Source organism: Notechis scutatus, chromosome 1 (assembly GCF_049901735.1).
Source record: "Notechis scutatus isolate UNSWTSFEM ecotype Mainland chromosome 1, rNotScu1.2, whole genome shotgun sequence".
NCBI lineage: Eukaryota > Metazoa > Chordata > Lepidosauria > Squamata > Elapidae > Notechis > Notechis scutatus.
This window is the reverse complement of record NC_142009.1, coordinates 70,109,917-70,123,549: the sequence shown is the minus strand read 5'-3', so window position 1 is coordinate 70,123,549 and position 13,633 is coordinate 70,109,917. Positions and strand designations below refer to the sequence as shown.

Here is a 13,633-nt window from a genome sequence, read left to right as displayed (position 1 = left end):
CAGGATATAGTAAAATAGTAAGCCAATCAATCCCCAATGCTCTACTGCTGAAGTAATAATTATAATATTAGTAATAGCATTGCTCTGACCCCCAACACATATATCAATATATTCAAGATGTCTATTTGGACATCCACCAGTATCTCTGTATTAATAAACCACATTATTTTCAACATTTATTTTACTTAACTATTTGATTCAAAGTTTTTTTAAAACAACAGTAAAATAGTTAATAAAGCCAAAAAAAGTGATTAATTTGTTAGGTCTACCATTCGCCAAGAGAAGATAATTCCACAAATACTTTATTCCTTTAATCTCTTATAACAGTTATTCTGTCTACTTTGTACAACCCCAGGCTCCTTTAAGTATCTGAGTGTGTGAAAATAAAGACAGTTCTCTCTCTCCCTCTCCCTCCCTCCTTCTCTTTGCCAACTGATGAACATAAAAAAGTAGTATCTAGCCAATGTTAATTGCTTGCAAAAGCTAACTGGTATTCAGTCTCAATTTCAGCTATCTTCCACTTTTTACCTTCATTCTTTTATCATCACGTAAGAGAATAATTATTTAACCAATATTCTAAATACCTTTCTTTTATGGTGGGTTGTCGAGGCATCCATCTCTTCTTCTCCAATGTTATCAATCTGGGATGTTGGGCTGCAATTCATTCTTTCTTCTTCTTGCCTCTGAAGTCTGTCTGCTACTGCTTGGATGGCTTCTGTCCATTCTTCCCTATTGATGTATATAATTAGATAAATTCCTATAATGATGCAAAACATGTTCTGACTGAATATATAAATAAAAAATACACAATGGGAGCAAACCAGGTTATTACTGCATTCCTACCTAGCTGTGCTACACTTTGGATAGAAATTTTCTACTGCTTTTATCCCCACAAATCATGTTCATATATACTGTATGTATATGGATAGATTTCTTACAGTACATAAGTGGATCCAACCAAGTGGGCAGAGATTTTAAATAATATGAAGCTCAACTTCCAGCACAAATATATGATGCAATCATTTTTAAAGGCATACACAACTAAATTCTTGTTTAATTGTTCTCTCAATTTTCTGAAATAAACCATCACTAAAAAGTTTCTGAATTAAAGTTGTATACGACAAGCAAATATCTGTATATGAAATATTACATGAAAATCAATCTAAATTATAGTAAAAATGTATATAAAATAAATCTTTGTAACACAATAAAATCTAAAAGTAATTAAAATTCAACATATTTATGAATAAATGGACAATATAAAAATGCAAATCATCATTTCTTTTTTTTTTTAAGCAAATTTTATTAATTTCAAAGACAAACAAATCATCATCAACCATTACATATTTGAACCTTTTTCCATTATAAATTTTACAAGTCAGATAAAACCTTATTTTATACAATACAATTCTATTTTAAGCCATTTCCATATGAGCATGAAAATACCTCTTATCCAATTTCTCTTTACTTCTCTTTACTCTTATTCAATTTCACTATTATTATTTCATCTATTTCTTTCTGACTTGGTTACCATTATTCTCATTCTGTATTTCTACAAGGTTTTATTAATACTCTCAAATACATAAACACACAACAAACAAACATATAAAAATCTTTTAGGAAAGTAACTTGGCCCCAGGTACCTCTCTTTATATGGGCTTCAATTATATTCATGCTCATCTTACATATCATTACCTATTTTATTTACCATTCTATATCTTCTATATAAACTTCTCCACACATTTCACTCTTCATAATTCTATCTTATTTAATCCATCTTAATTTAAATCATTATATTTGTATCTTTTGCCCATTCTTTATTATCCCTCTATCTCATTCCTTATAATGAAAAAAAAAGAATTTCTCCTGAAATCACTAATCAGAGTATGATGCCTTTCTATCCTCCCCTAAATTAATTAGATTAACATTTAAAATAACACCTAATACCCAATCTGATTCTGCTTGGTACATTCTATCTACTAATTTTTTTTTAATAATAATAAAAATGGAGTAATAAATCCAAAATGATTAAATACATAGTTAAATAATAAATCTAAATATTAAATCTTATAACATTCCCATTGCCTTTTCAAAAAACAAATGCTACTATAATAGTTTTATAATAACATCAATACCATAGTCATATTAAACTCTTTAATTAAAACTCAATATTCTAAACATTCCCTTTAATATTTTATTAAATTTTAAAATCAATCATTATTAAACATTTCAACATTTTAATTTCTTATTAACTCTTAAGCCATTCTAATTTTCTATTTCTAATACAGATGTTACAATACCATCTTATGTACCTTGCAAAAATCTTTTTTAAGAAAATTGTACTTTACCCTTTGTCCCTAAAAAAATTCCTCTTTTCCCATGTAATTTCAAAACTTTGTGGCTTTTCTCTCCCCTTTCTTTCTTCCCCCACCAAATCTTCCTACCCCCTTCTTCTAGCCTCTGCCTTGCTGGCATCCCTTCTCTGTTGTGTTCCCTTTTTCTTTTGTTTACTATCATTATATTTATTTTGCATCTTATTTTTCTCTTTCTTGAATGTTTTTTTAGATCTTAAGTCCTTCATTTTCCTCGCTTTCTTCCTTCCTTCTTTCTTAGTTAAATTTTGGGATTCATTAAAGATGGCGTCTTCGTCTTCTTGTTGTTGTTCTTCTGCCTCCATCTGTTGTATTGTTTGTTGATAGTTAACCAGCGCCATTTCTAAAAAAAGGCTTTTTCCATACCATCTTTACCGTCTGTTTTTGTTTGCTCATATTCTTCCCTCAGTTCCTCAAAAGAAAAAGCCATTATAGATCTTTTCTTTTCTTTTTCCCTCTTTCTTCTTACACCAACCAAGATATTTCAAAAAAAAAAAATAAAACAATCCCAAAATCCTCAATCAATCCAAGCCAAGACAAAATTCCCCCTATCTCTTCCAGGGGTAGTATCAGACAAAAGAAAAAAGAAAATCCAAATCTGTATTTTAAAGCCTTATTGGAATTATATTTCTGTCTTCAAATCCTTAAGGCATCTCCTCCAACAAAATCAAACCAGATGAATATATTTTTGTCCTCTCCCTTCCGACTTATCCCATAAAGCTAGTTTTACCTGAAAAAAACAGGTTTCTCAATATCCACTTATTAATTCCGTCGGGAGGGAGAATAAACTTTCCTTTCAGCACCTCAAAATTGCCGCTTATTTTCTCTTGTGGAAAGAATCATCCAAAAAGCCATCATTTCCAGGAATTATATTAAATGTATCTTAGAGTCCTGGATCAACCAAGAAAACTTTCACTCTCAAAAGCTTTCTCCTCTTCCTCCTGCATACTTGCCCAGCTGCCGGCTTCTTTGTGGCGGCCATTGCGGACCGCCGCTGCACCGTCTTGGGAAAAGGGGTTCTGCCGGCCAGGGAGGGGTCTGCAACACCCCCAAACCCCTCTCCGGATCCCCTATCTTCAGCTACCCCTGCAAGGTAGCCTAGCTCCGGACCCGTCCGAATCGGAGCACCAAAGCGGCTAGCGGCAGGGATCGCTCAGAATCGCAAATCCCTGCCGCTCGCGAAGCCGACAAACCGGAAGTCCAAAAAATGCAAATCATCATTTCTGAAGTAAGGAGTTAGCAAAACTCAAGTAACAATGTAGGACTGACAAAATTCATCCCATATAGAAGTTATTATTAATAAATTACAATAAATCTTGGTGTTGCATTGAAAATCCACTCTCTCTCCAATATGTGCTTGTGTGTAATGAACAAAGCCTACAATTGAAATCATTTTTTTTTTGTTTAAAAAAAAGGTAAAGCATATGTATGCTGCCTGAAAGAATTTAAATCCGACTATCATAAGGGAGAAGACAGCAATTAACTTTTAAAGGGGGACAAAAAGACAATTCAGTCTTGCAAAAGCCGGGACCATGAAAAAGAAACCTAAAATAATCACAGGTGATTTTGTTTGCTGTAAGATAGAGGAGAAAAAAAGCCTGAAAGGATCTCAAGATTTTGTTATTTTATCCTACAATAATAAAGCTCCTGCAATCTCTGCTGCTTCTATTTCTTTACCATACTAACACAAAAGGGCTAACATCTATCTTAAAAGCCTCAATATTTGTCTCAGAGAGTCATGAGATCTTGCCTTCTAGATATAGAATATGACAGATTCTTAAGGTCTCCCTGAGAACACAAATAGCCAAAGTCTTATTGCTATATGAACAGGAGATAAATACAAAATTACAAACCCATGCCAAAGTGCCACAATACAGCAAGCACGTCTTGTGGGACAAGGCTTACCTCAGCCAGGAATGGTCCCAAAATTGCTATAGTGTTACTCCATTCCCCTGCAAGTTGACTTGACAAGTCTGATGGAACTTTCAATTGATTCCTGACATTTATATGTCAGAAATCATGCAAATTTTGCTGGTATTGGAGAAAAAAGGAAGCAGTCACTATAATTCCTCATCTGGTATATATATGATACCATATGATTTTGACTCCTGGAGTCAAAATCTTGGCTAAAATATCCTATGGCTGATCAAGTTTCAAGACAATCTAAAGAAAGGGTATATTCACTTTTCTAAATCTCCTGCATCTACACCATTCATTTTTACAAAAAATAAACAGTTCTTCTTTGGGACTTGTTCATGATTATTGACTTCTAAATTATACAAAAGTAGTCCTTGACTTATGATTGATCATTTAACATTTGTTCAAAGTTACATGAACTGTAAGAAAACTACTTATGATTTGTCCTCCAAGTTTCAACTATCACCTCCTCCAGCAAAGTCATGTGGATTGCATTTTGGGTGCTTGGCAACCAACTTGTGTTCACAACTGGTTGTAGTGTTCCATGATAACATGACTGAGATTTGCTACTTTTTGCTGGTAACACCCATTCAAAAGAATGGATTTGCTTAATGAACATGTAATTTGCTTTATGACTACAGTAACTCACCTTACAATTGGCATAAATATGATAATAAAATCATGTCCAGTCATGTGGTACCTTACAACGTATGACCAAAACTCCAGGTTCCATTGTGGTCATAAGTCAGGGACTATCTATAACCATTAGAGATAACGATTCTCTATCTCTTCTTTTAAAACTACTGGATCGCCTTCTGAAGGCATACACATCTTCAGTACATCAGGCTTGAGAAACAGTCATGATTTGATCCATATCACATGATTATTTAATAGCTTCTGACACATAATATGTCAAATTTAAATATACAGAAAAGCCCTTACAGTTCAATTAATTGCTCTATAGTTTTCACAAGATTCATATGTGATGCAGGAAAACATAGCCTCCTGTAAGGAACCCACAGCTCCTGATTGTAAGTTCCAGCAGACTCAGTGCTTGCTAAGCATAAAGGCTATTCTAAAGAAAGGGCAGCAGCAGGGATTGGGAAAACAGAAGTGGAGGGAGATGGCAAATACCAGAGGATAACAAAGAGCAGCCTATGGAGGAGGTGCCTCCTGAAATTATGTACCCTTATCAGGCCTATATAACTACACTTCCCCATCTTTCTACAATGCCAGGCCAGGACTCATTTTAACGCCTAGGCAGAGAAGATAGCTAGTTCCTCATATTGTAAAACCTTAATTCTGGGGGAAAAAACATACAAATATAAATGGTCTATTCAAAAATAAGCCACTTTTCAGAGTTTGAGAATTTCTTCTTCCCAGCTGCCACTCATACATCCAGCTCCCAGTTACCCCTTTGGTGTGCAAACACATGCTTTGGACTCTGCCTTGGGAACTGTTCTCCTTCAAATTTTGGCAGAGAACCCTCTTGCTTTGTGTGTTGTATTCCAGTTTTCTTTTCCTGGCTGAAAAAAAACTATGATATTTTCAATAAAAATTGCTAGCCTTAAAAGCAGTATTTCAAAAATAAAAGCATTCTTGGAAAAAGCAATCCACCTCATAAAGGTATAAGTATTTGGAACATTGACAAAAGGTACAAATACTGAGTCAATGTCAAATCAAGTGTGCAAAATTTTTCTCCCATTTTAATTCCTATTTCAAAGTACAAGCTGCCAAATGTACTTTTCATGAAATCCTGAGTACGATGTTTCCTGGCTATTTCCCATATTGAAATTAATTGTATAACCCAGTCCCGAAGGATCAGTCTAGAAAGGCTAGGGGTAGACAAGCAGACAGTAGAATAGGATCCTGTAGAATAGGATTCTGTATCTCAGCACTCAAATGAATGACATCCAGGGAACCTTACAGATTTTTTTCTAAAATCATTTATCTGTCCCCTTTCTCTTCAATTATACAATAAGAATAACACTTCTGGATGTGGATAATAACAATTCTGGATGTGTTGCATCTCATACTCAGAGTTCTAATGCCAAGAAATTGAGTAGATGTCAAAGACAATGTATTATCATGTCATGTCAGTCTACAGCTAAAGTTGTCACCATTAAAATAGCTCGTTTGTTTCAGCTGCTCCCATCTTTTCCTGGATGATGATGGTGGTGGCCATCTTGCTGTGGCCAACCAAGCACGGCCCTCCTGCTGCAGTCAATTCATCATGGGACAACTCTTCACAGAGCAATCCACATGAGATAACTCAACCTGATAAATGTTATCTGCCACTATTTCTTCTCCATTACTTCCATTTTTGTCAATGGAAATAATGTTGAAGACGTAGTGGCGGATAATATTTATCACATTTAGTTATCCTGCATGGAATTGTCCTGTGTCAAGTTGCCCTGCAGCAAATTGGCCACAGCAAGTTGAACCGTGGCAAGATGGTAATAGCGAGTTGGCAGTAGGAGTTGTCCCATTCTGCCTGGAGCAGCAAGAACTATTGGACAATTAGAAAAGAGCTGATGTGGTTCCAATCTTCAAAAAGAGAAAAAAAATTGATCCAGGAAACTACAGACCAATCAGACTGACATCATTTTATTTTATTTTATTTTATTTTATTTATTATTGATTTATTTATTTATTATTTATTTATTTATTTTGTCAAACGATTACAATATAATAGAAATAAGAATGAACATAAGTATAAATACATGAAATAGATACTAAAAATTGGGGACAATAAGACAGGGATAGTAGGCACAATTGTGCACTTATGGACGCCCTGTACAGACCTCTTAGGAAAGGGGTGAGGTCAATAGACGTTAGTTTGAGGGTAAAGGAGTGGGGGTTTGAGCATGTGACAACAGAATCAGGTAGTAAGTTCCAGACATTGACCACTCTGTTGCTGAAATTGTACTTCCTGCAATCAAGGAGTGGTTTACATTAAGTTTATATCTGTTGTGTGCTCTTGTGTTGTGATTAGAGCTGAAATATTCGTTAACTGGTAAGACATTGTAACATATAATTTTATGTACTATGCTTAAATTCAATCTTAGCCAGCGTAGTTCAAGGTTGTCTAAGCCTAGAATTTCAAGTCTGGTGGTGTAGGGTATTCTGTTGCAAACAGAGGAGTGTAGTACTCTTCTTGTAAAATACTTCTGGACTCGCTCAATTGTACCGTGTTTCTCACAAAATAAGGCCAGGCTTTATTTTTTTTTTGACCCCTGGAAAAATGGCTAGGCCGTCTTTTTAGGGGTGACTTAATCCCCCCCCTTGCATCATCGGGTGGGCGAGCGGCGACAGCTTGGATGTTCGGGAGACCTTCTGCCACCATTGCTTTCCCTTCTCCCTTGCTGCCGTGGCGTTAGAGCAACGCCGCGGCGTTTGGTGCAGCCACGTGCGGCCAGTCAGGGCTCCTCCCTGCAACCGGGGCCCTGAGGAGACACTTGGCTTCAGGCGCTCCTGTCGCCGCCTTCCCTTTCCCTTTGCACCAAATGCTGCGGCGTTGCTCTAACACCGCGGCAGCAAGGGAGAAGGGAAAGCAATGGTGGCGGAAGGTCTCCCGATATGAAGTGCCCCACCAACGCAGGCAGCACCATATCCGGGCACGCAACAAAAGTACTTCCTAACGGCAAGCCCCCCCCCATTCCCCCCCATTTCGCATGTTTAATATGTGCCTTAATTTGGGGGGAGGGGCTTAATTTGATTTTATGCCAATAAAACATGGTGGGGCTTCCTATTGGTGGAGGCCATATTGTTGGAGAAACACGGTATTAATGTCTGATATACATTACGGATTCCAGACAGATGAGCTATATTCAAGTATTAGTCTAGCAAAGGTTTTGTATGCCCTAGTTTGCAAATCAGTATTACCAGAGGAGAAGCTTCATAAGATTAGATTGTACCTGAGAAGATCATAGAAAAAATAATCAACCAATACATTTGTGAGCACCTAGAAACAAACAAGACAATTACTAAAAACCAGCTTGTGTTTGTGAAAAATATATCATGCCAGACAAACCTTAATGCCTTTTTGACAAAGTGACTAAATCAGAAAAATATTGTCGACATAGCTTACTTAGACTTCAGTAAGACATTTGACTAAGTAGACCACACCTTACTTCTTTGTAAGATAGAAAAATATGGAATAGATAGCTATATCTGTTGTCTTACAGCAAGATGGGCAGCAGACAAATTTAATAAATAATAATAATCACCACCAGATGGATTCAAACTGGCTAACTGCATTCAACATGTAGTCGTCAATGGAACTACATCGAAATGGAGGGATGCATGCAGTGGGATACTTCAAGGTTTTGTTTTAGGCAGAGTATTCTTCTCATGATCTAGATGATGGTCTAGAAGGGGAACTCATCAAATTTGCAGATAACATCAAGCTGAAGGGAACAGCCAACAATAATAGAATAACAGAATAAAGGAGTTTTAAGGACCTTGGAGGTCTTCCAGTCCAATCTCCTGTTCAAGCAGGGAACTCTATACTATTTCAGACAAATGACTGTCCAAATATTTCTTAAAAATCTCCTGTGTTGGAGCACCCATAATTTCTGGAGAAGAGTCATTCCACTGATTAACTGTTTTAGAAGACATTTTAGAAAACAGACTCAAGATACAGAAGGACAGACTTGAACATTGAATGCTGTCCAACAAAATGCAATTCAGTGGTGAGAAAAGTAAAGTCTTACCCTTAGGCAAGAAAAACAAATGCACAAGTGCAGAATAGGTGGCACCTGACTCAATAGCAGTAACTGTGAGAGGGTTCTAGATGTCCTAGAAGACAGCCACATGTATGAGCCAGCAGTGTGCTACAGCTGTCAAAAAAGCCAATGCAGTCCTCGGCTGAACCAACAGAGGGATAGTATCAAGATCATTTGAAGTGATAAGACCATACTTAGTAAGGCCACACTGCTGTCAATTCTGGTTACCACAATATAAAAAAAATGTTGAGACTCTAGAAAAAGTGCAGAGAAGACAACAAAGATGACATGGAGACTGAAGGCTAAACCATATGATGAATGGTTTGGGGAATTGGGTTATCTCTAGTCTAATCTAGTCAAGTCTAATAAAGAGAAGGTGACATGATAGCAATCTTCCAATATTTGAGGGGCTATCGCGAAGAAGAGAGGATCAACCTAATCACAGGAGATTAATAAAGAGAGATCCGACCTTATTTGTTTGTTTGTTTGTTTAGCAAGCAGATGGCATATCATACATGAACTAGCAATATGTATGTTTGTATGTATGTATTAACATTACACCTAGATTAGTAAAACACAATAAAATATGTTAAAAAGCTCTATGTTCAAATACCAACGTCTATGCCATCTAACCCCTGAAGCACAGTATCATTTATATTTTAAAAAAATCAGATCCTGGACCGGTTTATGAGAGCAATTAATCCGTGGAATGGTTTGCTTCCAGAAGTTGTAGGTGCACCATCCTTTGAGATTTCCAAGAAAGATTAGATAGCCATTTGATCAGAATGGTATAGGATCTCCTGTTTGAGCAAGAGTTGTACTAGAAGACCTCCAAGGTCCCTTTCAATTCTGTTAATTCTAAGAAAAATGTGCACTAGCTGATTATGTAAAAAACAGCCAAGAACAAGCATTGATCAAGCTAAAAACTGAAGCTTAGTAAATGTGCAGGAAGCAAAAACTTAATATCAAAATGATGTAACACATACAAATAGGATGCTAGCAGGGAAAAGCATTACCTGGTCAATTTCTCAAAAAGATTTAGGAGAAAGTGGATAAAGATAAAGTCTGGCAATGGCTTACAACTGGAACATAACCCTGAAGATTTGATTTTGGCTGTGCAAGAGCAAGCTGTTTGAACTAATGTAATCATGGCCAGAACTGAAAAATTGTCAAATGATTCAAAGTACAGATTGTGCACAGAAGCAGAAGAAACAGATCATATACTTAAGTCATGCAAGAAATTCAACAAACTGAATATAAACAATGACTTAATACAGTCATCAAAATGATTCACCAGAACATCTGTAAAATTACCATCTGTCAGTAATAAAAATTGGTGGGAACATATAATTGAAAAAGTAAAAAATGAGCAGATTAAAATATTATTAGATTTCCAAATGCAGACTGATAAATTATAATAATAATACTTTAGAATTCAAACAAAACCCATATTTTAATCATTTTCAATAAGAAAGAAGAAAAATCTAGATAGTGGACTTTGCAGTACTGGAGATAGCAGAATAGAAGATAAGAGAACAAAGTGCAAGTATTAATAGAATAACTGGCAAAAAGAAAGGAAACACAGCACCAAGAGGTGCCTGGCATGTAATCATAAAACATCTGGGGCACCATTGGAACACTACTGGCATTGATAAAATCATTGTCAACTGCAAAAAGCAGCTTTACTTGGAACAGCTTATCTTATGTGATGATACCTTTAATGCCATCAAACAACACCTGTTTATCACAGAACCTTGGGAAGGGTTTAATAGGTGGATAAAAATGCCAAGTCTAGTCTTAACATCTGGTTGACTGTGCAACCAACCACAATAATAATAATTTAAATAAGAACACAATGTCCCTAGATTTTATTACTATTCTTCTAGGTGTGCAACCAATTTAGTGGCAGAGAATTTGTTATCCAAATAGTTCATTTTATTGCATGCAAGATCTATCTGCTCAAGAGACTACATAATTCTTTCTAGATCACATTTTCTGATACAGCTGCTCACTCAATTATGAGATATTAGATTGTGGCTTTTAATTTATACCCAAATTTTGAAAATGGAACACCTTATTTGCTATGTTTCTCATTAACTAGATAATTGGACTGATTTATTGCATTTTGCAGAATCTGTGTATAACATCTCACCACATTCCTCCAATTGTGTGTTGGCCTTTCAAGCACCCTACAGCTATCACCTACGGATTTTGCCCTCCACTCCTGCCTCCATTGTTCTTTGAGCCTCTGGTTTTCACCAAGAGACATAAACTACACAACTTTCATTAAATAAGTAGTTAGCTTTAGCCAAGGCTGTGTACAAATGAGCAGCAGATGCCCATAGGCAAGAGGACACCAAGATTCTAAAAGAATGTTTGTTGTTTTCCACTGCATTTCTCGCTTCCTCTCACCTATCCAAAAAGCTAGAGTCAAACTTATTAGCCCATGACAACCCTGTAAGACAGACCAGACCAAGAAACGGATGCCAGCATGCCAAAAACTATTTTATTAAGGGCCTATAACAGAAGTTTGTAAATCTTTGTAAATTCTCCTCTTTTTTTTTATTTTCACATGAATTTGGAGGTGTATCTCTGAGACAATTTCATACCAATCCGCAGTTGTCTGTGTTTATGCAATGTTTATGTTTGTTGTCTTGATAACAGATCCTCCCTTTCTCTGTCAAGGTCATCTTCTTTGTTTTCTATACCTCTTCCCTGTTACACATCAGATTAGCCCAGTGAACTTCTTTGTGCAGTTGCCTGCTTTAGCAAAGATTCATCTGGTATTTCACTGGTCCAAGAGGACCTGCCTTCTGCCTTGTGTCCTGGTAAATGAAGAAAGGAATACATAGCAGAACATACTGTGGACTCCAGTTATAGGAAGGGATATGTAGAATAACTGAATTGAATACCCTGAATTGAAGGGGTTGTAAGAGGGAGCAAAGGATTAACTGCCAGTTCTATCTGAAATTTTCATCAGAAACCTGTCTCTGTGAACTACATTCAGAATTGCCAAATATTGACTCTAGAATGAAGAAGATTCTTTGTTCCCTGCCAAGTCAGATTCTTCAGTTGCTGTGCTCTTTCCAATTCCATCTCCATTTTCATCAGATTTATTTACTGACCTTGACAAGCTGCTAAATCCATTTTCACACAAAAATGATTATTTGCCCATTGCCCTTGATGAGTTATCTGGCCCATTACCATGTGCAGGAGGGGACATATGATACTGGTAGAGGAAGTAATATGAAGTATTGAGCTTGGGAAGGGGCAAGAGGATAATAAACTATTTAGAGATCAGAAAAGACAACTTTATCTTGGAAAAGAAGAAAACATAAGAGAGAAATTCAAAATAACCCTGCCTTGATTTTGTTTGATGTAAGATAGAAACTTTCACAAGCCTTCAACATTCTGTTTTTTTCTATTACCGTGTTGCCGGCGTATAAGGCGACTTTTTTGCCCTAAAAACATGCCTCCAAGTGGGGGGTGCGTCTTATACGCCGGTAAATACATTGTCACTCGGTGCAAGAGCGACGGGGGAGCTCCGCAACTTGCCCCCCTTCAAGCCCAGCCGAAGTCTCTTCCTCCTCCTCCCACCCACCCACCCACCCTCCGCCCGGCTCGGGCGCGCAGGCCAATCTGGAGGTGGGGTGGGGTGGAGCGGGAGGGTCTCTGGCGGGGCTGCTTCCCAGCCAGCCCCGAGCCGCGTAATGGCCCAGGGAGTGGGGGGAGAAGGTGGTGGGGGTGGACTGTGGCGCCCCTCCTTCTGGGCAGCGGGGCGGGGCGGCAATTTGCTCCTCCCGCTTCTCCCTCCCTCTTTGAAAGACCGGGAGGGCTGTGCTTGGGGCAGGGGGTGTCCTCAGGAAGTTCCTGATGGGACCCCGCTGGGCAGGGCCACCCGGCTCCCGAGCTGCTTTCCAGGGTCCCCTTGGGAAGAAAAGGGTCCGGTGGGCGGTGGAAGAAGGCGAGCGCCTCCTCCCGCCCCTGTCCCGTCCCGTCCCTCCTCTTGTCCCCTCCTCCCCTCCCCGCTTAAGAGAGAAAGATCTGCCTCCCCTGCACCGAGCTTCCACCCGGCGCCGCGTCTCCCGGCCAGCGCGCTGCGACTTGAACCGGCCAAGCGACTTTAAAACCGAGCGGAGGCCAGAGATAGCCGGAATTACCCTCCACACCACACACACACACACACACACACACACACACACAGAGAGAGAGAGAGAGAGACAGAGACAGAGAGAGAGAGAGTTGGCAGCTGTCCATCCCCACCCTTGGAGTCCCGATGGCACGCACGCGGGGCTGTCACAAAGAAAGGGAGAGGAATTGAGTGCCAGCCTGAGAAAGGCGAAGCTGCCTCTCTAAAGCATTTTGGTGGCTTTGTAAGTTTGGGGGAAAGGGGTTGGGGGTGTCAATCAAGAATTATATCCAGAATACCCCAAGTGTTACAACTTACCGTATTGCCGGCGTATGAGACGACTTTTTGCCTTGAAAAGCATGCCTCCAAGTGGGGGGTCGTCTTATACTGCGAGTATATAACAAAAACTATATTTTGAGTGGAAATGTTGGGGGCTCGTCTTATACGCCCAGTCGTCTTATACGCCGCAAATACGGTATATGTTAACA

The 13,633-nt window shown here is 38.3% G+C and overlaps 1 protein-coding gene across 3 annotated transcripts in view; it reads right to left on the bottom strand.

The window, feature by feature from the left end:
• AKT3 (AKT serine/threonine kinase 3) overlaps positions 1–13,633 on the bottom strand; it is a 156,399-nt gene that overhangs the window by 60,748 nt on the left and 82,018 nt on the right. For all 3 annotated transcript variants that reach the window (XM_026669404.2, XM_087967234.1, XM_087967238.1), the window contains one exon: positions 585–729. In XM_026669404.2, the coding sequence (XP_026525189.1) occupies positions 585–729 (145 nt within the window). The remainder of the gene's footprint in view (positions 1–584; positions 730–13,633) is intronic.